This window comes from Tachyglossus aculeatus, chromosome 14 (assembly GCF_015852505.1).
Source record: "Tachyglossus aculeatus isolate mTacAcu1 chromosome 14, mTacAcu1.pri, whole genome shotgun sequence".
Taxonomy (NCBI): domain Eukaryota; kingdom Metazoa; phylum Chordata; class Mammalia; order Monotremata; family Tachyglossidae; genus Tachyglossus; species Tachyglossus aculeatus.
In genome coordinates, this window is record NC_052079.1 from 48,284,022 (window position 1) to 48,305,984 (window position 21,963).

General features: G+C 50.1%; 1 protein-coding gene across 1 annotated transcript; it reads right to left on the reverse strand.

Moving 5' to 3' along the window:
* Positions 1-4,020: 4,020 nt before the first annotated feature.
* Positions 4,021-21,471, reverse strand: TXN2 (thioredoxin 2). Its single transcript, XM_038756389.1, has 4 exons — positions 21,317-21,471; positions 16,280-16,560; positions 13,300-13,423; positions 4,021-4,705 (listed from the first exon to the last, which is right to left on the reverse strand). The coding sequence occupies exons 2-4, from the start codon at positions 16,558-16,560 to the stop codon at positions 4,589-4,591; spliced, it is 522 nt and encodes a 173-aa protein (XP_038612317.1). The 5' UTR covers positions 21,317-21,471; the 3' UTR covers positions 4,021-4,588.
* Positions 21,472-21,963: the final 492 nt, after the last annotated feature.

The window sequence follows — 21,963 nt, forward strand, 5'->3', positions numbered from 1 at the left end:
AAGGTGATCAGGTTGTCCCCTGGGGGTCTCACAGTCTTCATCCCCATTTTCCAGATGAGGTCACTGAGGCCCAGAGAAGTGAAGCGACTCGCCCGAAGTCACCCAGCTGACAAGCGGCGGAGGCAGGATTTGAACCCATGACCTCCGACTCCAAAGCCCGGGCTCTTTCCACCGAGCCACGCTGCTTCTCTATCATCATCATCAATCGTATTTATTGAGCGCTTACTGTGTGCAGAGCACTGGACTAAGCGCTTGGGAAGTACAACTTGGCAACATATAGAGACGGTCCCTACCCAACAGCGGGCTCACAGTCTAAAAGGGGGAGACAGAGAACAGAACCAAACATACTAACAAAATAAAATAAATAGAATAGCTATGTACAAGTAAAATAAATAAATAGAGTAATAAATATGTACAAACATATATACAGGTGCTGCATCTCCCCATTTGCCCCTTTGCCCGTCAGGCCCGCTCAGCCCGAGACCGGGACCTCCGCATTCCCGGGAAGGCTGGTCCAGCTCCTTCTTGAGAAGGAGCCGCCTCTGCGGCTGGATCGTCGCTTTGGTCCAAATTATTTAAAAATCCTTGGCATTATTAGGGACCAGAGAGGTTGCGATGCCCAAGAACGTGAGGATGTGAAGTGGATTAGAATGCTAATTCTAATTCTAAATAATTTCCTATTTTTTGGTATATAGGGGATAATGCTAGCAGGCAGGGAGTGGGCTCTAGACCATGAGCCCACTGTTGGGCAGGGACCGCCTCTATATGTTGCCAACTTGTACTTCCCAAGCGCTTAGTCCAGTGCTCTGCACACAGTAAGCGCTCAATAAATACGATTGATTGAATGATTGAATGAATGAAGAAGGCGGCAGGCGAGGGAGACAGATGAGAGACAGACCCCAGCTCGTATCCAAGCCCACACCCTCCCTTAGAAGCCACGTGGCTCAGCGGAAATCAATCAATCGTATTTACTGAGCACTTACTGTGTGCAGAGCACTGTACTAAGCGCTTGAGCCCGGGCTTTGGAGTCAGAGGTCATGGGTTCGAATCCCAGCTCCGCCATTGTCAGCTGTGTGACTTCAGGCAAGTCACTTCACTTCTCTGGGTCTCAGTTCCCTCATCTGTAAAATGGGGATGAAGACTGTGAGCCCCCCGTGGGACAACCTGATCACCTTGTAACCTCCCCGGCGCTTAGAACAGTGCTTTGCACATAGTGAGCGCTTAATAAAATGCCATTATTATTATTAGATTATTTTCCTCCTTGGGCAGGGTCAGCGGCTATACAGGCTGGGTGGGGAGCGGTCCTCCTTCCCACCTGAGGGGAGCCCCTTGAACCCTAGTTAGAGAAGCAGCGTGGCTCAGTGGAAAGAGCCTGGGCTTTGGAGTCGGAAGTCATGGGTTCGAATCCCAGCTCCACCAACTGTCAGCTGTGTGACTTTAGGCAAGTCACTTCACTTCTCTGGGCCTCATTGACCTCATCTGTAAAATGGGGATTAAGACTGCGAGCCCCCCGTGGGACAACCTGATCACCTTGCAACCTCCCCAGCGCTTAGAACGGTGCTTTGCACATAGTAAGCGCTTAACAAATGACATTATGATTATTATTATCAGAACAGTGCTTTGCACATAGTAAGCCCTTAATACACTGGAGAAGCAGTGTGGCCCAGTGGAAAGAGCCCGGGCTTTGGAGTCGGAAGGTCATGGGTTCGAATCCCAGCTCCACCACTTGTCAGCCGTGTGACTTTGGGTAAGTTACTTACCTTTTCTGCACCTCAGTTACTTCATCTGTAAAATGGGGATGAAGACTGTGAGCCCCACGTGGGACAACCTGATCACCCTGTAACCTCCCCAGTGCTTAGAACAGTGCTTGGCGCATAGGAAGTGCTTAATAAATGCCATCATTATTTGGAGTCAGGGGTCATGGGTTCAAATCCCTGCTCCGCCGTTTGTCAGCTGTGTGACTTCAGGCAAGTCACTTCACTACTCTGGGCCTCAGTGACCTCATCTGTAAAATGGGGTTGAAGACTGTGAACCCCCCGTGGGACAACCTGATCACCTTGTAGCCTCCCCAGCACTTAGAACAGTGCTTTGCACATAGTAAGCACTTAATAAATGCCATTATTATTATTATTATGAGGAGGAACAGCAGCTTAAGGGAGGAAATGAAGACCTCGGTTGCTTCTTCCTCTTTTTACTTCCCTGTTGTGCTCAGATGCTCTGTAGGCCGGACAGAACCTCGCCAGACGGACCACAGGTGGCCGGAGGGGTGGGGACACCACAAGTTTGGACTGCCCAATTCCCATCCCAGTCCACACAATCGTATTTATTGAGCGCTTACTGTGTGCAGAGCACTGTACTAAGCGCTTGGGAAGTACAAGTTGGCAACATATAGAGACAGTCCCTACCCAACAGTGGACTCACAGGCACCCCGTAGCTCCTGAGACCCCCCCGCTTTCTCCGGCTTCTTGCCTCACTCCCATCTTTCTTTTTTTAATGGCATTTCATTCAGTCGTGTTTACTGAGTGCTGTACTAAGCGCTTGGGAAGTACAAGTTGGCAACATATAGAGACGGTCCTGCTATTTGTTCGACGCTTACTGTATGTCGACACTGTTCTAAAGCACTGGGGTAGAGACAAACTGATCAGGTTGGACACAGTCCACGTCCCACTCGGGGCTCACCGTCTTCATCCCCATTTTACCGATGAGGAAACTGAGGCCTAGAAAAGGGACTTGCCCAAGGTCACACGGCAGACGAACGGCTTCTTTGCGCGGCCTCCCCACTCTGCCGCGTGTCTGTTGTGTGGCCTTGGTCAAGTCGCTTCACTTCTCCGGGCCTCAGGTTCCTCATCTGGAAAATGGGGATTAGGACTGTGAGCCCCGTGGGGGACAGGGACTGTGTCCAACCTGACAATCTAGTATCTACTCTAGTGCTGAGAACAGTGCTTGACACGTTAGTAAGCGCTTAACAAATTTCATCATCATCATCATAATTTATTATAATTATTATTATTATGAGTGAGGGGCGTTTTAGGCCGTATCCCCGGACAGGGGGCTGATTGGCTGAGAGTATAAAACCGGTTGAATGGCCTCCCAGAAGCATGACTGAGCCCCCCTCACTTATTTGCTTTCCTTCACCTTCATACTCATCTCCCTCTCTCTGCCTTCCCTTCAGCAATAATAATAATAATTGTGGTATTTAAGGGCTTACTACGTGTCCAGTGTTGTCCGTCTCCCTCTTCTAGCCTGTGAGCCCGCTGTTGGGTAGGGACCGTCTCTCTATGGTGCCAACTTGGACTTCCCAAGCGCTTAGTACAGGGCTCTGCCCACAGTAAGCGCTCAATAAATACGACTGAATGAACGAATGGGGTCCTAAAGGCTGCTCCCTGAGCAAGCGTTGCTCAGAAACGCAAGCGTCCCGGCAGGGCATCCACGGCCACAGACGGGCACCCGATCGTCCGGCGGCAGAATCCAGTCACGTCAACGGCCGAGATGACCGAGGATCCGCAGAGGGTGGTAAATGAAATTAAAACTTCTGGTCCTCCGTGGCAGTCAGGGGGGAAAAAAACCCCAAAACCTGCCTCTTTGGGGCTGTCCACCACGCGACTCGGGATCCCGGAACGAGGAGGCAGAGATCCCCCCCCCGTCCGGGCTTGGGGAGTGCCCCAGTCAGTGGTGTTGAAGCACTTACTGTGTGCAGAACACTGTGCAGAGCTCCCGGGGAGAGTACACGAGTCGGTTCCTGGCTACTATTTTCGGGCCCACAGTAGCGGTGATCCGGCGGCAGAGAGATGTATGGGCCTCGCGGGGGGCGGAGAGCCAGCGGGACGCCAAGGAGTCCAACTGCGGCCTACAAGGCGGCCCGATCGATTACGGGCGATGGTTAGAAGGCGGATCCGCCCCCCGCAACCACCCCGCGCCAAGGAAGGACCCCCTTCCTCCGCCCAACCCGACGTAGAAAGGGGGAACCCGGCGGAGAAGGAACAAACCCCCGCAGGACCGGCTCGCCGAGGAGGCCCCGAGTTATTTGACGATGCAAAACCCAGAGTTTTATTGGACTTGACCTCCTGCTGACAAAAGGGACGGACTGGCTGCATCTGGTCACCGGGTACGTTCAAGGCTTGGGATCTTACGGGGAAAAGGGCTTGGGGGGGAGAGGAGAGAGAAAGAGAGACTCGTCCTCACCTCACCCACCCAGTTTCTGCTGCCACACCTGTCTGGTTTGAATAGGAGCCGGGGGGAGGAGAGAGGAGGGGAAAAGGTTTCACAGCAAAAATAGGACGACCCTGCTAGTAAGCCAAGCCACGAGGGAGAGATCTCTCCGGCCACTTCAGAGAGAAGTCCCCGGCCGCCCATTCCCCAAGACGGCAGTAGCGGCATTTTCCCCCTTTCTGCCAGTCTCCTGTAGTCCCATCTTAGGAAGCACATTCGCTTTCATCTCCCGCGCCGGGAGACGGGGGGCCTTCTCTTGCCTCCCCCCGGGGAAGCCCACGGGGTGGCCAGGAGGGCTAGGAAGACAGTGGTTTGGGCGGGGCGAGGGAGGTTAGGTCCGAAGAGACGGCTAGCAAGTTCTACTGGCGGCCCCGCGGGCTCAGCAGCCGATGAGCTTCTTAAGGAACGCCTCCAGCTGGTCGTCGTCCTTTATCCCCACGAACTTGTCCACCACGTCTCCGTTCTTGATGGCCAGCACGGTCGGCACGGCGGAAACCTGGGGCGGGAAGCGAGGGGGACAGGGTGATCCCGCCGCTCCGGAGGAGGAGGGCGGCGGGAGGGGGCCGGGGACCACCCCATCCGTTGTTTCGCAGGCTCCCTTTGGCGCTGCCGCAGGGCGAGGGCTCTTTTCCCAGAAGGGACGCGCCGGGTAACGCCATCGCGGAATTCCAGCCTTCCCGGCTGGAGAAATCGCGCCCGCTGAAGCAGCGGCCATCCAACCATCTCCACGAAAAAGAAAACCCCCCGACTCTTAATTCACCAGGCCGGTGGTTGGGATCCAAGAGCGGGAGGCCTCCCGGGCTCGGGGCCGACTGACCCCCACCACGAATTAGGGCCCTATTGGCCAGCGCTCTTCTAACGTATTGACTATTTATTTTATTTTGTTGAGATGTTTGATTTTGTTGTCTGTCTCCCCCTTCTAGACTGTGAGCCCGCTGTTGGGTAGGGACCGTCTCTAGATGTTGCCAACTTGGACTTCCCAAGCGCTTAGTCCAGTGCTCTGCACACAGTAAGCGCTCAATAAAGATGATTGAATGAATGATCTTAGAACAGTGCTTTGCACGTAGTAAGCGCTTAACAAACGCCATCATCATTATTATTATTAATCCCAATCATAATAACATGGCATTTAATGATAATAATAATAATGATGAAGCAGTGTGGCTCAGAGGAAAGAGCCCGGGCTTTGGAGTCAGTGGTCATGGGTTCAAATCCCGGCCCTGCCAATTGTCTTCTGACTTTGGGCAAGTCACTTCACTTCTCTGTACAGATTTACTATTCTATTTATTTTGTCAGTGATGTGCATCTAGCTTTACTTCTATTCTGACGACTTGACACCTGTCCCCATGTTTCACTTTGTCGTCTGTCTCCCCCTTTTAGACTGTGAGCCCGCTGTTGGGTAGGCCTCTATATGTTGCCGACTTGTACTTCCCAAGCGCTTAGTCCGGTGCTCTGCACACAGTAAGCGCTCAATAAATGCGACTGAATGAATGAATGAATGAATCAATCGTATTTATTGAGTGCTTACTGTGTGCAGAGTACAGGACGAATGACTTGTACTTCCCAAATGCTTAGTCCGGTGCTCTGCACACAGTAAGCGCTCAATAAATGCGACTGACTGAATGAATGAATCAATCGTATTAATTGAGTACTTACTGTGTGCACAGTACAGGATGAATGACTTGTCCTTCCCAAGCACTTAGTCCAGTGCTCTGCACACAGTAAGTGCTCATAAATACGATTGAGTGAATGAATGAATGAATGACTCGTACTTCCCAAGCACTTACTACAGTGCTCTGCACACGGTAAGCGCTCATAAATACGATTGAATGAATGAATGACTTGTACTTCCCAAGCACTTAGTACAGTGCTCTGAACAAAGTAAACGCTCAATACGATTGAATGAATGAATGACTTGTACTTCCCAAGTGCTTAGTCCAGTGCTCTGCACACAGTAAGCGCTCATAAATACGACTGAATGAATGAATGACTTGCACTTCCCAAGCGCTTAGTCCAGTGCTCTGCACACGGTAAGCGCTCATAAATACGATTGAATGAATGAATGACTTGTACTTCCCAAGCACTTAGTACAGTGCTCTGAACAAAGTAAACGTTCAATACGATTGATTGAATGAATGAATGACTTGTACTTCCCAAGTGCTTAGTCCAGTGTTCTGCACACAGTAAGCGCTCATAAATACGATTGAATGAATGAATGACTTGCACTTCCCAAGCGCTTAGTCCAGTGCTCTGCACACAGTAAGCGCTCATAAATACGATTGAATGAATGAAAGACTTGTACTTCCCAAGCGCTTAGTCCAGTGCTCTGCACACAGTAAGTGCTCATAAATACGATTGAATGAATGAAAGACTTGTACTTCCCAAGCGCTTAGTATAGTGCTCTGCACACGGTAAGCGCTCGTAAATACAACTGAATGAGTGAATGGATGAATGAATGAATGAAAGGAGGGATTTCGCACACCCACGGACTGCCACCCTCCCAACAGCTGCAAGGACGGGAGCCCAAACTTCAGGATGGCAGCTGCCGGGCCCTGATGCTCGCCAACGGACACGTTTCTAGAATGTTCCTTGTGGGCAGGAAGAGGCCGGGCCCCGATGGGCCACTTCATCCTGGTCAGAGGCCTACGGTCCGGCCTTCCCCTGAGGCAGCAGGGGAAACTGGCACATTGAGGCGGAATCAAAAGGTCACCCGACTTTCCTTCCGCCTTCCAAAACTCAAGTGTGGGAGTGGCCGTGTGGGACGGAGACGGCATGATGTTTTGAGAACAGGAATTGTCGGGGGGAGAGGGGATGCTTTTTGGCTGGAAGGCAGGGGGCTGGTAACTTTGGCTCCAAATTGGCCAGACTAATATCTGTGGCCTTGACAAGCCAGCTGCCGGAGGTACACCTGGACAGCCGGTCCTTGGCCCTTGGGGTTGTATTCTGTTGAATGCTAGTCATTCATTCATTCAATCGTCTTTATTGAGCGCTTACCGTGTGCAGAGCACCGGACTAAGCGCTTGGGAAGTCCAAGTTGGCAACATATAGAGACGGTCCCTACCCAACAACGGGCTCACAGTCAAGAAGGGGGAGACAGACAACAAAACAAAACATGTGGAGGGGTATCAAGTCATCAGACTCCTTGTCTTCCCTCCCAAAGCCTGCCCTCTCCCTGACTGTCCCATCTCTGTTGACGGCACTACCATCCTTCCCGTCTCACAAGCCCGCAACCTTGGTGTCATCCTCGACTCCGCTCTCCCGTTCACCCCTCACATCCAAGCCGTCACCAGAACCTGCCGGCCTCACCTCCGCGACATTGCCAAGATCCTCCCTTTCCTCTCCATCCAAACCGCTACCCTGATGGTTCAATCTCTCATCCTATCCCGACTGGATTACTGCACCAGCCTTCTCTCTGATCTCCCATCCTCGTGTCTCTCCTCACTTCAATTCATACTTCACGCTGCTGCCCGGATTGTCTTTGTCCAGAAACGCTGTGGGCATGTTACTCCCCTCCTCAAAAATCTCCAGTGGCTACCAATCAATCTGCGCATCAGGCAGAAACTCCTCACCCTGGACTTCCAGGCTGTCCATCCCCTGGCCCCCTCCTCCCTCACCTCCCTTCTCTAGCCCAGCCCACACCCTCCACTCCTCCGCCGCTAATCTCCTCACCGTTAGGCCTCGGTCTCGCCCGTCCCGCCATCGACCCCCGGCCCACGTCCTCCCCCGGGCCTGGAATGCCCCCAATCCCTCTGCCCATCCGCCAAGCTGGCTCTCTTCCTCCCTTCAAGGCCCTACTGAGAGCTCACCTCCTCCAGGAGGCCTTCCCACACTGAGCCCCCTCCTTCCTCCTCTCCATCCCCCCCGCCTTACCTCCTTCTCCTCCCCACAGCACCTGTATATATGTACATATGTTTGTAAGTATTTATTACTCTATTTTATTTGTACATATTTATTCTATTTATTTTATTCTGTTAATACGTTTTGTTTTGTTCTCTGTCTCCCCCTTCTAGACCGTGAGCCCACTGTGGGGTAGGGACCGGCTCTAGATGTTGCCAACTTGGACTTCCCAAGTGCTTAGTACAGTGCTCTGCACACAGTAAGCACTCAAAAAAGACGACTGAATGAATGAATGAGAATACTTCTTTAAAAGGTGCTTCCCTCACCCACTCTTTTTTCAGCCACTGTCAAGCCATTGTCATGAGGAGACACTCTCTGCAAAGCATTGAAACCAAAGAATGGAGCTAGCTGGGCAGAGGAGAAGACAAAAGAGAGGAAACAAAGCCCTCTAACTACTGAGAGAGACCAGAAAATACCACCCTCATTTCAAGAGGGTGGAAAGAGCCCGGGCTTGGGAGCCAGAGGTCATGGGTTCTAATTCCAGCGCCGCCTCTTGTCTGCTGGGTGACCTTGGGCAAGTCACTTCACTTCTCTGGGCCTCAGTCACCTCATCTGGAAAACGGGGATTAGGACTGTGAGCCCCACGTGGGACAACACAGTAAGCGCTCAATAAATATGATTGAATGAATGAACCCCCCCCCCCCCAGCCCTACCTCCTTCCCCTCCCCACAGCACCTGTATATATCTATATATGTTTGTACGGATTTATTTTATTAGTGCATATTTATTCTATTTATTTTAGTTTGTTAATATGTTTTGTTTTGTTGTCTGTCTCCCCCTTCTAGACTGTGAGCCTGCTGTTGGGTAGGGACCGTCTCTAGATGTTGCCAACTTGGACTTCCCAAGCGCTTAGTACAGTGCTCTGCACACAGTAAGCGCTCAACAAATACAATTGAATGAATGAATGAATGGACAACCTGATCACTGTATCCTCCCCAGAGCTTAGAAGAGTGCTTGGCACATAGCGCTTGGACAGTGCTTTGCACATAGTAAGCGCTTAACATTAATTCATTCATTCAATCGCATTTATTGAGCGCTCACTGTGTGCAGAGCACTGTACTATCCAGTGCTTAGAACAGTGCTTTGCACATAATATACACTTAACATTCATTCATTCAATCATATTTATTGAGCGCTTACTGTGTGCAGAGCACTGTACTATCCAGCACTTAGAACAGTGCTTTGCACATAGTAAGTGCATTCATTCAATCGTATTTATTGAGCGCTTACTGTGTGCAGAGCCCTGGACTATCCAGAGCTTAGAACAGTGCTTTGAACGTAGTAAGCGCTTAACATTCATTCATTCATTCATTCAATCAATTGTATTTATTGAGCGCTTACTGTGTGCAGAGCACTGTACTATCCAGCGCTTAGAACAGTGCTTTGCACATAGTAAGCATTTAATAAATGCCATTATTATTATTATTATTACTAAGTGCTTGGGAAGTACAAGTTGGCAACATATAGAGACGGTCCCTACCCAACAGCGGGCTCACAGTCTAACAAATACCATCATTATTATTATTATTATTAACAAATAGCAACGTTATTATTATTATAAGAGCACAGATGGCGGCCACCGAGGGCCATCGGCCCCCCAGCCTACGACCTAAGTTCTCCCAGCCTCTTTCCACGGGCCAACCCTCCTCGGAGGCCTGCTGGAAATTGGGTCCAATTGTCCGGTCTCCGCGGTCCCTACCTGACGATATACTTGGAAATGGGAATCCGGTCTAACCGTCCGGTCTCCGCGGTCCCTACCTGCAGATATACTTGGAAATGGAAATCCGGTCCAACCGTCCAGTCTCCGCGGTCCCTACCTGGTGGATTTACTTGGAAATGGAAATCTGGCCCAACCATCCGGTCTCCGCGGTCCCTACCTGCGGATATACTTGGAAATGGAAACCCGGTCCAACTGTCCGGTCTCCGCAGTCCCTACCAGTGGACATACTTGGAAATGGAAATCCAGTCCAACTGTCCGGTCTCCGCAGTCCCTACCAGTGGACATACTTGGAAATGGAAATCCGGTCCAACCGTCCGGTCTCCGCGGTCCCTACCTGCGGACATACTTGGAAATGGAAATCCGGTCCAACTGTCCAGTCTCTGCGGTCCCTACCTGCGGATATACTTGGAAATGGAAATCCAGACCAACCGTCCATTCTCCACGGTCCCTACCTGATGATATACTTGGAAATGGAAATCCGGTCCAACCGTCCGGTCTCCGCGGTCCCTACCTGTGGATATACCTGGAAATTCAAGTCCCACGTGGGGCGCGGACTGGGTCCAACCTGATGAACTCGTTCTGAGCCCTGACGCACAGTAAGCGCTTACCAAATACCATGACAAAAAAGGAAAAAGAGGGATTTTGACTAGTTTGGGCCCCACTGGGGGAGGGGGTGGGGTGTGAGCCCGCTGTTGGGTAGGGACCGTCTCTATATGTTGGCAACTTGGACTTCCCAAGCGCTTAGTCCAGTGCTCTGCACACAGTAAGTGCTCAATAAATACGATTGAATGAATGAATGAATGGGGGGGGTGGCCTGGCTTGCATGCGTCTCTAGCCCCCTCTAGCGGCCGGAAGGTGTAGTTGCTGACCCAGACACCAGGGGAACCTCAATTCATTCATTCATTCAATCGTATTTATTGAGCGCTTACTGTGTGCAGAGCACTGGACTAAGCGCTTGGGAAGTCATTCATTCATTCCATCGGATTTATTGAGCGCTTACTGTGTGCAGAGCACTGTACTAAGCGCTTGGGAAGTCCAAGTTGGCAACATATAGAGACGGTCCCTACCCAACAGCGGGCTCACGGGCTAGAAGGGGGAGACAGACAACAAAACAAAACATATTAACAAAATAAAATAAATAGAATAAATATTCATTCATTCAATCGTATTATTGAGCGCTTACTGTGTGCAGAGCACTGTACTAAGCACTTGGGAAGTACAAGTTGGCAACATATAGAGACGGTCCCTACCCCACAGTGGGCTCACAGTCTAGAAGGGGGAGACAGAGAACAAAACATATTAACAAAATAAAGTAATTAGAATAAATACGTACAAATAAAATAGAGTAATAAATACATACAAACATATATACATTCATTCATTCATTCAATCGTATTTATTGAGCACTTATTGTGTGCAGAGCACTGTACTAAGCATTTGGAAAGTCCAAGTTGGCAACATAGAGAGATGGTCCCTACCCAACAGTGGGCTCACAGTCTAGAAGCGGGAGACAGACAAGACAAAACATATTAACAAAATAAAATAAATAGAATAAAAATGTACAAATAAAATAGAGTAATAAATACGTACACACATATATACACTCATTCATTCATTCAATCGTATTTATTGAGCGCTTACCGTGTGCAGAGCACCGTACTAAGCGCTTGTGAAGTACAAGTTGGCAACATATAGAGACGGTCCCTAACCCACAGCGGGCTCACAGTCTAGAAGGGGGGGGGACAGACAACAAAACAAAACATATGAACAAAATAAAATAAATAGAATAAATACGTACAAATAAAATAAATAGAGTAATAAATCCGTACAAACATATATACATATATACAGGCGCTGTGGGGAGGGGAAGGGGATGGGGAGGGGGAGAGGAAGGAGGGGGTTCAGTCTGGGAAGGCCTCTCAGTAGGGCTCTCACTGTTGCTAACTTGTACTTCCCAAGCGCTTAGTCCAGCGCTCTGCACACAGTAAGCGCTCAATAAATACGACTGAATGAACGAATCATCATCAATCGTATTTATTGAGCGCTTACTGTGTGCAGAGCGCTGGACTAAGCACTTGGGAAGTACAAGTTGGCAACATATAGAGACAGTCCCTACCCAACAGTGGGCTCACAGTCTAAAAGGGGGAATGACCCCAGCCGCGGGTCCCGATTGCCTCGGGAGAAATCCGGCCACGGGAGGGGCGAAATCAGACGGCCGCCCGCCTAGCTGGAGTCGCTCCACCGCCGGGGCGGGGAAGGGAGCGGCCAAAAGATGCCAAGCGGAATACACTCAGGCGGGCACGGGAAACAGGACGCTGCTTCTGGGGGCCCGCCTGTTTGCCGCTCTGTCGCTTGTCCTGCCCGCACTGGGCAACCACTGAGTTCAGGAGAACGGCCAGACGATGCCGAAGGGACGCTTCTCCCACTCGAGTGCCCGAAGGGAAGGGCACCAGAGTAAGAGCCGTACCTGCCTCAGCCCAGTAAATCCAGTCTTTGGCACCTAAAGGCAGGGCAGGTCCCTTCCCAGCGCTTAGAACAGTGCTTTGCACGTAGTAAGCGCTTAACAAATGCCATTATTATTATTATTATTACCTTCCTCATTTATTTTAGGAAGGAAACTCATCACAGAAGTGACCTGAACTCTCCCAGTTAGTTTAAAAAAAAGAGACGCCCCCCCTACAGAAGCCACCTGGGCCAGGTCTACACTGAGCGGCGAATCCTAGGTCATCATCAATCGTATTTATTGAGCGCTTACTATGGGCAGAGCACTGTACTAAGCGCTTGGGAAATACAAATTGGCAACATGTAGAGACAGTCCCTACCCAACAGTGGGCTCACAGTCTAAAAAGGTCCCTGGAAGCCACTTGGTTCGTCCTGTTGGGGCTCAGTGTAGACCCACTGGGGCAGTAAAAATGAACTTGGGAGTGCGGGGAGGAGCGTTTCAACTCGTTTTCAAGTGATTAATAAAAAGGAGTCTTTCTCCTAGGAAATGAACCCCGGTTCCTTAACAGAGTTGGGGCTTGCTTTCCCTCTGGGAACTCTGACTTTTTTCAATCGTATTTATTGGGCACTTATTGGGTGTAAAGCACCGTACTATGACTTTAGCCTGGAAGACAGGCCAAACGCACACTCTAATTGATCAGGGAGACCCCAAGTTAACATGGAGGAACGCATCTCCACCTGAGCCTGCCCGGATGAGACTCCTGTAACTGGCCAGATGTAAAAGAGCCCAAAAATCCAGGGAAGATGGAAACACCAGACCGTGGTCTGCAACAACAAAAGGGCAGCAAACAGTCCCTAAAACAGGAAGAGGTGGAAAGTCAAAAAAAAAAAAAAACACCCCTTAAATCCACCCTGGTACTTCTTCTCTGGTCAAATGGAGTGACAGCTATTTTCCATCTGACGATAAGGTGGGGTAACGGTTTTCAGGGTGGATAATATCATTTTCTCTCGGCTGCGGTCTCGTTCCATACCTCATACTCAATGGCAAGATCCGTGTTGTCGTCAATGTCCACCTTGGCCATCAGGACCTTCCCTTCCTGCTTGGCCACCATCTTTTCTAACCGCGGTCCAAGGATCTTGCAGGGCCCGCACCACCTTGAGGGGAGAGGAAATGGAAGAACTCAGCAGCATGGAACTCTATTTAATCGGGAGGGCGGCCCAGCCGGCTACAACTTTCCAGCAAAGTGGCCTTTGACTCTCTGGAGAGGATCAAAGGGTTGGCACTGATTGAAAATTAACCAGTGAGGAGTACGGTGCCACTCAATATACTCCGGAAAATTTCCGCCGAGCACCACGGTTCCCTCGCGTGTAAGTGACAATAAGATTTCCATCGGGGGTCATTATGAAAAGTTCCTTCAGTTCCCTCACTATTCCTCAGACTCCTCACAGATGGTTTGTATCCAAAGGAAGAAAGAGAGAGAGCGGTGGAAGTCACTGGACCCGATAGGATCCCTTGTTCCTTTAATCAATCAATCGTATTTATTGTGTGCAGAGCACCGTACTAAGCGCTTGGGAAGTCCAAGTCGGCAACATATAGAGACGGTCCCTACCCAACGGTGGGCTCACAGTCTAGAAGGGGGAGACGGAGAACAAAACATATTAACAAAATAAAATAAACAGAATAGATATGTACAAGTAAAATAAATAAATTTCAGTTCTCTTCAGTTTTCTATTTAAATCTCAAATTCCTCACAGATGGTTTGCATCAAAAGGAAGAAAGCCGGAGAGCGGTGGAAGTCGCTGGACCCGACAGGATCCCTTTCTTAAAACGATTATACAGCTAGAATACTCCACGCAATGGGGGACGCCAGTTAATCAGTCGATCAATGTGTGCTCAGCACACAGTTAAGCGCTCAATAAATATGACAATGAATGAATTCATTACTCATTTTACTTGTACATATTTATTCTATTTATTTTATTTTGTTAATATGTTTTGTTCTCTGTCACCCCCTTCTAGACTGTGAGCCCGCTGTTGGGTAGGGACCGTCTCTATATGTTGCCAACTTGGACTTCCCAAGCGCTTAGTACAGTGCTCAGCACACAGTAAGCGCTCAATAAAGACGATTGAATGAATATGTACATATTTATAATTCTATTAATTTTGTTAATGACGTGCATATATCTATAATTCTATTTATTTAAATTGATGTCTGTTTACTTGTTTACGGGAGAAGCCTGTTTATTTTTTACACGAGAAGCAGCGTGGCTCAGTGGAAAGAGCCCGGGCTTGGAAGTCAGAGGTCATGGGTTCGAATCCCAGCTCCGTCACTTGTCGGCTGTGTGACTCTGGGCAAGTCACTTCACTGGGCCTCAGTTACCTTATCTGTACAATGGGGATCAAGACTGTGAGCCCCAAGTGGGACAACCTGATCACCTTGTATCTATCCCAGTGCTTAGAACAGTGCTCGGCACATAGCAAGTGCTTAACAAATACCAACATTATTATTATTGTTTTGATGTCTTGTACTTCCCAAGCGCTTAGTACGGTGCTCTGCACACAGTAAGCGCTCAATTAATACGATTGAATGAATGAATCCTCATTTTCCAGATGAGGGAACTGAGGCCCAGAGAAGTGAAGTGACTTGCCCAAAGTCACACAGCTGACAGGTGGTGGAGCCAGGGTTTGAACCCATGACCTCTGACTCCAAAGCCCGGGCTCCTTCCACTGAGCCACGCTGCTTCCGCTTAGAACAGTGCTCTGCACATGGTAAGTGCTTAATAAATGCCATCATTATTATTATTACAAGGTGATCAGTTTGTCCCACGGGGGGCTCACAGTCTTAATCCCCATTTTCCAGATGAGGTCACTGAGGCCCAGAGAAGTGAAGTGACTGGCCCAAAGTCACACAGCTGACAGTTGGCAGAGCCGGGATTTGAACCCCTGACCTCTGACTCCAAAGCCCGGGCTCTTTCCACTGAGCCACGCCGCTTCTGCTTAGAACAGTGCTTTGCACATAGTAAGCACTTAACAAATGCCATCATTATTATTATTACAAGGTGATCAGTTTGTCCCACGGGGGGCTCACAGTCTTAATCCCCATTTTCCAGATGAGAGAACTGAGGCCCAGAGAAGAATAATACTAATGATGGTATTTATTAAACACTTACTATGTGCAAAGCACTGTTCTAAGCACTGGGGAGGTTCCCAGGTGATCAGGTTGTCTCACTGGGGGCTCACAGGCTTAATCCCCATTTTCCAGATGAGGTAACTGAGGCCCAGAGAAGTGAAGTGACTCACCCAAAGTCACACAGCTGACAGTTGGCAGAGCCGGGATTTGAACCCCTGACCTCTGACTCCAAAGCCCAGGCTCTTTCCACTGAGCCACGCCGCTTCCACTTAGAACAGTGCTTTGCACATAGTAAGCGCTTAACAAATGCCATCATTATTATTATTACAAGGTGATCAGTTTGTCCCACGGGGGGCTCACAGTCTTAACCCCCATTTTCCAGATGAGGTCACTGAGGCCCAGAGAAGTGAAGTGACTCACCCAAAGTCACCCAGCTGACAGTTGGCAGAGCCGGGGTTTGAACCCCGGACCTCTGACTCCAAAGCCCGAGCTCTTTCCACTGAGCCACGCCGCTTCCGCTTAGAACAGTGCTTTGCACATAGTAAGCACTTAATAAATGCCATCATTATTATTATTATTATTATTATTATTATTACAAGGTGATCAGTTTGTCCCACAGGGAGCTCACAGTCTTAACCCCCATTTTCCAGATGAGGTCACTGAGGCCCGGAGAAGTGAAGTGACTCACCCAAAGTCACCCAGCTGACAGTTGGCAGAGCCGGGGTTTGAACCCAGGACCTCTGAGTCCAAAGCCCGGGCTCTTTCCACTGAGCCACGCTGCTTCCGCTTAGAACAGTGCTTTGCACATAGTAAGCGCTTAATAAATACCATCATTATTATTCTTATTCCTTAGGCCAACCGGGACCGGCCCGATACTCACTGGGCGTGAAAATCGACGACGACGGGGGTCTGGCTGTTGACGACGCGGTTTTGAAAGTCGGGCCCGTCCTGGATGTGGAAGGTGACGGCGGGGGCCGTGTTGTAAATGGTAGCGGCTGAGCGGCGGGGGGCCGGCGGGGGCGTCCTGTTCATAGTCGGGCCGGGCCGGAGCAGGAGGGCGCGGGCGGCGGGCGCGGTGTTCCCGGGCCGGGGGAGCGCCGGGGCGGCCCTCCGGCACCACGGGGAGCCCAGGACCCTCCTCAGCATCGCTCGCTGCGCCATCTGACAGGGAGAAGCAGCCTGGTTTAGCGGAAAGACCCCGGGCTTCGGAGCCGGAGGTCGTGGGTTCGAATCCCGGCTCTGCCCCTTATCAGCCGTGGGACCCTGGGCAAGTCACTTCACTCCTCTGGGCCTCGGTTCCCTCAGCTGTCAAATGGGGATGAAGACTGTGAGCCCCCACCGTGGGACAACCTGATCACCTTCGAACCTCCCCAGTGCTTAGAATGGTGCTTTGCACATAGCAAGCGCTTAATAAATGCCATTATTATTATTATTATTATTCTCTGGGCCTCAGTTCCCTCATCTGTAAAATGGGGATGAAGACTGTGAGCCTCCCTCATGGGGCAACCTGATCACCTTGTAACCTCCCCAGTGCTTAGAACAGTGCTTTGCACATAGTAAGCGCTTAATAAATGCCATTATTATTATTATTCTCTGGGCCTCAGTTCCCTCATCTGCAAAATGGGGATGAAGACCGTGAGCCCCCCGTGGGACAATCTGATCCCCTTGTAACCTCCCCAGCGCTTAGAACAGTGCTTTGCACATAGTAAGTGCTTAATAAATGCCATTATTATTATTATTATTATTATTATTATTATTATTATTATTATTATTATTGTTATCCTCTGGGCCTCAGTTCCCTCATCTGTAAAATGGGGATGAAGATTGTGAGCCCCCGTGGGACAACCTCCCCCTTCTAGACTGTGAGCCCGCTGTTGGGTAGGGACTGTCTCTATATGCTGCCAACTTGGACTTCCCAAGCGCTTAGTACAGTGCTCTGCACACAGTAAGCGCTCAATAAATACGATTGAATGAATGAATATGATTGCATGAATGAATGAATAAATACGATTGAATGAATGAACCTGATGACCTTATATCCCCCCCAGTGCTTGGAACAGTGCTCAGCACATAGTAAGCGCTTAACAAGTACCATCACTGTCAGCAGTGTGACTTTGGGCAAGTGACTTCACTTCTCTGTGCCTCAGTTCCCTCATCTGTCAAAGGGGGATGAAGACTGGGGGCCCCACATGTGACAACCTGACCACCCTTTATCTACCCCAGTGCTCAGATTAAGCACTCAGCACATAGTAAGTGCTTAACAAATTCCATCATCGTCAGCTGTGTGACTTTGGGCAAGTCACTTCACTTCTCTGTGCCTCAGTTCCCTCATCTGTCAAAGGGGGATGAAGACTGGGAGCCCCATGGGGGACAACCTGATCACCTTGTGTCTACCCCAGCGCTTAGAACAGTGCTCAGCACATAATAAGCACTTATAACAACATTATTATTATTATTACCCCAGCACTTCGAACAATGCTCGGCACATAGTAAGCGCTTAACAAATACCATCACTGTCAGCTGTGTGACTTTGGGCAAGTGACTTAACTTCTCTGTGCCTCAGTGACCTCATCTGTCAAATGGGGATGAAGACTGGGAGCCCCACGAGGGACAACCTGATCACCTTGTTCCCCCCCGCCCCCCCGAGTGCTTAGAACAGCGCTTGGCACATAGTAAGCGCTTAACAAATACCATCATCATCAACTGTGTGACTCTGGGCAAGTCACTTCACAGCTCTGTGCCTCAGTTACCTCATCTGTAAAATGGGAATGAGGCCTGTGAGCCTTATGAGGGGCAACCTGATTACCTTGTATCTACCCCAGCGCTTAGGACAGTGCTCGGCACATAGCGCTTAACAAATACCATCATCGTCAGCTGTGTGACTTTGGGCAAGCCCCTTCACTTCTCTGGGCCTCAGTTCCCTCATCTGTCAAATGGGGATGAAGACTGGGAGCTCCATGGGGGACAACCTGATTACCTTGTATCTACCCCAGCGCTTAGGACAGTGCTCGGCACATAGTAAGCGCTTAACAAATACCACCATCGTCAGCTGCGTGACTTTGGGGAAGCCCCTTCACTTCTCTGGGCCTCAGTGGCCTGATCTGTAAAATGGGAATGAAGCCTGTGAGCCTTACGAGGGACAACCTGATCACCTTGTGTCTACCCCAGTGCTTAGGACAGTGCTTGGCACATAGTAAGCGCTTAACAAATACCATCATTACTATTGCTATGCTCAGGCAATAATAAGCGCTTAACAAATACCAACATTATTATTACCTCAGCGCTTAGAACAGTGCTCAGCACATAGTAAGCGCTTCACAAATACCATCATGATGATGATGATGACCTTGTAACCTCCCTGGCGCTTAGAACAGTGCTTGGCACATAGTAAGCGCTTCAAAACTGCCATCAGTATATTATTATTATGCTCGGGCAATAATAAGCGCTTAAACTCCAACATTTACCTCAGCGCTTGGAACAGTGCTTGGCACATAGTAAGCGCTTAACAAATGCCATCATTATTACTATTATTATGCTCGGGCAATGATAAGCGCTTAACAAATAGCAACATTATTATTACCTCAGCGCTTAGAACAGTGCTCAGCACATAGTAAGCGCTTCACAAATACCATCATGATGATGATGATGACCTTGTAACCTCCCTGGCGCTTAGAACAGTGCTCGGCACATAGTAAGCGCTTCACAACTGCCATCATTATATTATTATTATGCTCGGGCAATGATAAGCGCTTAAACTCCAACATTTACCTCAGCGCTTGGAACAGTGCTTGGCACATAGTAAGCGCTTCACAACTGCCATCATTACTATTATTATGCTCGGGCGATAATAAGCGCTTAACAAATACCAACATCATTATTACCTCAGCGCTTGGAACAGTGCTTGGCACATAGTAAGCGCTTAACAAATGCCATCATTATTACTATTATTATGCTCGGGCAATGATAAGCGCTTAACAAATACCAACATTATTATTACCTCAGCGCTTAGAACAGTGCTCGGCACATAGTAAGCGCTTCACAAATACCATCATGATGATGATGATGACCTTGTAACCTCCCTGGCGCTTAGAACAGTGCTTGGCACATAGTAAGCGCTTAACAACTGCCATCATTATATTATTATTATGCTCGGGCAATGATAAGTGCTTAAACTCCAACATTTACCTCAGCGCTTGGAACAGTGCTTGGCACATAGTAAGCGCTTCACAACTGCCATCATTACTATTATTATGCTCGGGCGATAATAAGCGCTTAACAAATACCAACATCATTATTACCTCAGCGCTTGGAACAGTGCTTGGCACATAGTAAGCGCTTAACAAATGCCATCATTATTACTATTATTATGCTCGGGCAATGATAAGCGCTTAACAAATACCAACATTATTATTACCTCAGCGCTTAGAACAGTGCTCGGCACATAGTAAGCGCTTCACAAATACCATCATGATGATGATGATGACCTTGTAACCTCCCCGGCACTTAGAACAGCGCTTGGCACATAGTAAGCGCTTCACAACTGCCATGATTATATTATTATTACGCTCGGGCAACAATAAGCGCTTAACAAATACCAACGTTATTATTACTTCAGTGCTTAGAGCAGTGCTCGCCACACAGTAAGTGCTTCACAAACACTATTACAATTATGATGATGATGACCTTGTAACCTCCCTGGCGCTTAGAACAGTGCCTGGCACATAGTAAGCGCTTAACAACTGCCATCAGTATATTATTATTATGCTCGGGCAATGATAAGCGCTTAAACTCCAACATTTACCTCAGCGCTTGGAACCGTGCTTGGCACATAGCAAGCGCTTCACAACTGCCATCATTACTATTATTATGCTCGGGCGATAATAAGCACTTAACAAATACCAACATCATTATTACCTCAGCGCTTGGAACAGTGCTTGGCACATAGTAAGCGCTTCACAACTGCCATCATTACTATTATTATGCTCGGGCGATAATAAGCGCTTAACAAATACCAACATCATTATTACCTCAGCGCTTGGAACAGTGCTTGGCACATAGTAAGCGCTTAACAAATGCCATCATTATTACTATTATTATGCTCGGGCAATGATAAGCGCTTAACAAATACCAACATTATTATTACCTCAGCGCTTAGAACAGTGCTCGGCACATAGTAAGCGCTTCACAAATACCATCATGATGATGATCACCTTGTAACCTCCCTGGCGCTTAGAACAGTGCTTGGCACATAGTAAGCGCTTCACAACTGCCATCATTATATTATTATTATGCTCGGGCAATAATAAGCGCTTAAACTCCAACATTTACCTCAGCACTTGGAACAGTGCTTGGCACATAGTAAGCGCTTCACAACTGCCATCATTACTATTATTATGCTCGGGCGATAATAAGCGCTTAACGAATACCAACATTATTATTACCTCAGCGCTTAGAACAGTGCTCGGCACATAGTAAGCGCCTAATAAGTGTCGTCGTGATGAGGAGGATGATGACGATGGGGGGCGGTGGGGGAGACGCCCTGAAGGGAGAGGGCGTCGAAGGGGAGGGGGAGGGGCGGCACGTGGCCTTGGAAAGGCGGGAAACGTGCCGGCGCGTCACGTGACCCGGGAAAGGCGGGAAACGGGGGGAGCGGCGCGTCACGTGACTCGGGAAAGGCGGGAAAAGGAGGGCCCTGCTCACCCTACCTCGGCCACGCCCCCGCGCCCCCTGCCGGCCAGCGCCGCCCCTCAGCTCTGCTCATGCGCAGCTCCGGGAGGTGCGCAAGGCTCCCGGCCAGCAGGGGGAGCCGTTGGCCGCCCAAGCGCGCGCACAGGCGCGAGCGCGCTCCCTACCTTCCCGCAGCGCCCCCCGAGCGTTACAGGCGCCCCCCGCCCGTCAAGGACATGCCTTCCGTCACCTGCGCTGCAGGCGAGCGGCTCTCGACGTCACTTCCGGGGGCCGCGCGCCGAAGGGAGGGAGCGGGCCGGGCGGCCGGTGGGCCAATCAGCGGGCGGGACGATTGACGAGCCGCCAATCGGAGGGCGTGGTCGTCGAGGGGCGGGACGATCGAGGAGCGGCCAATCGGAGGGCGTGGCGTAGAGGGGCGTGCCGATCAGGGGGCGGGACGATCGAGGAGCCGCCAATCGGAGGGCGTGGTCGTCGAAGGGCGGACCAATCAGGGGGTGGGCCGATCGAGGAGCGGCCAGAGGAAGGCGTGGCGTCGGGGGCGGGCCAATCAAGGGGCGGGCCGATCGAGGAGCGGCCAATAGGAAGGCGTGGCGTAGAGGGGCGGGCCAATCAGGGGGCAGGCCGATCGAGGAGCGGCCAATCGAAGGGCGTGGCCTAGAAGGGCGGGCCAATCAGGCGGCGGGTTGGTCGACGAGCCGCCAATCGGAGGGCGTGGCCGTAGAAGGGCGGGCCAATCAGGCGGCGGGCCGGTCGACGAGCCGCCGATTGGAGGGCGTGGTCGTCGAGGGGCGGCCCAATCAGGGGACGGGCCGATCGATGAGCGGCCAATCGGAGCGCGTGGCGTGGAGGGGCGGGCCAATCGACGCGCCTCCAATC

Excerpts from the sequence above, each read along its gene's own strand:
- TXN2 (XM_038756389.1), bottom strand. The coding sequence starts at position 16,560 with ATGGCGCAGCGAGCGATGCTGAGGAGGGTCCTGGGCTCCCCGTGGTGC. Across the intron at positions 13,424-16,279 it reads GTCGTCGATTTTCACGCCCA|GTGGTGCGGGCCCTGCAAGA; the intron begins GTGAGTATCGGG and ends TCTCCCCTCAAG. Across the intron at positions 4,706-13,299 it reads ATCTTGCCATTGAGTATGAG|GTTTCCGCCGTGCCGACCGT; the intron begins GTATGGAACGAG and ends TTCCCGCCCCAG.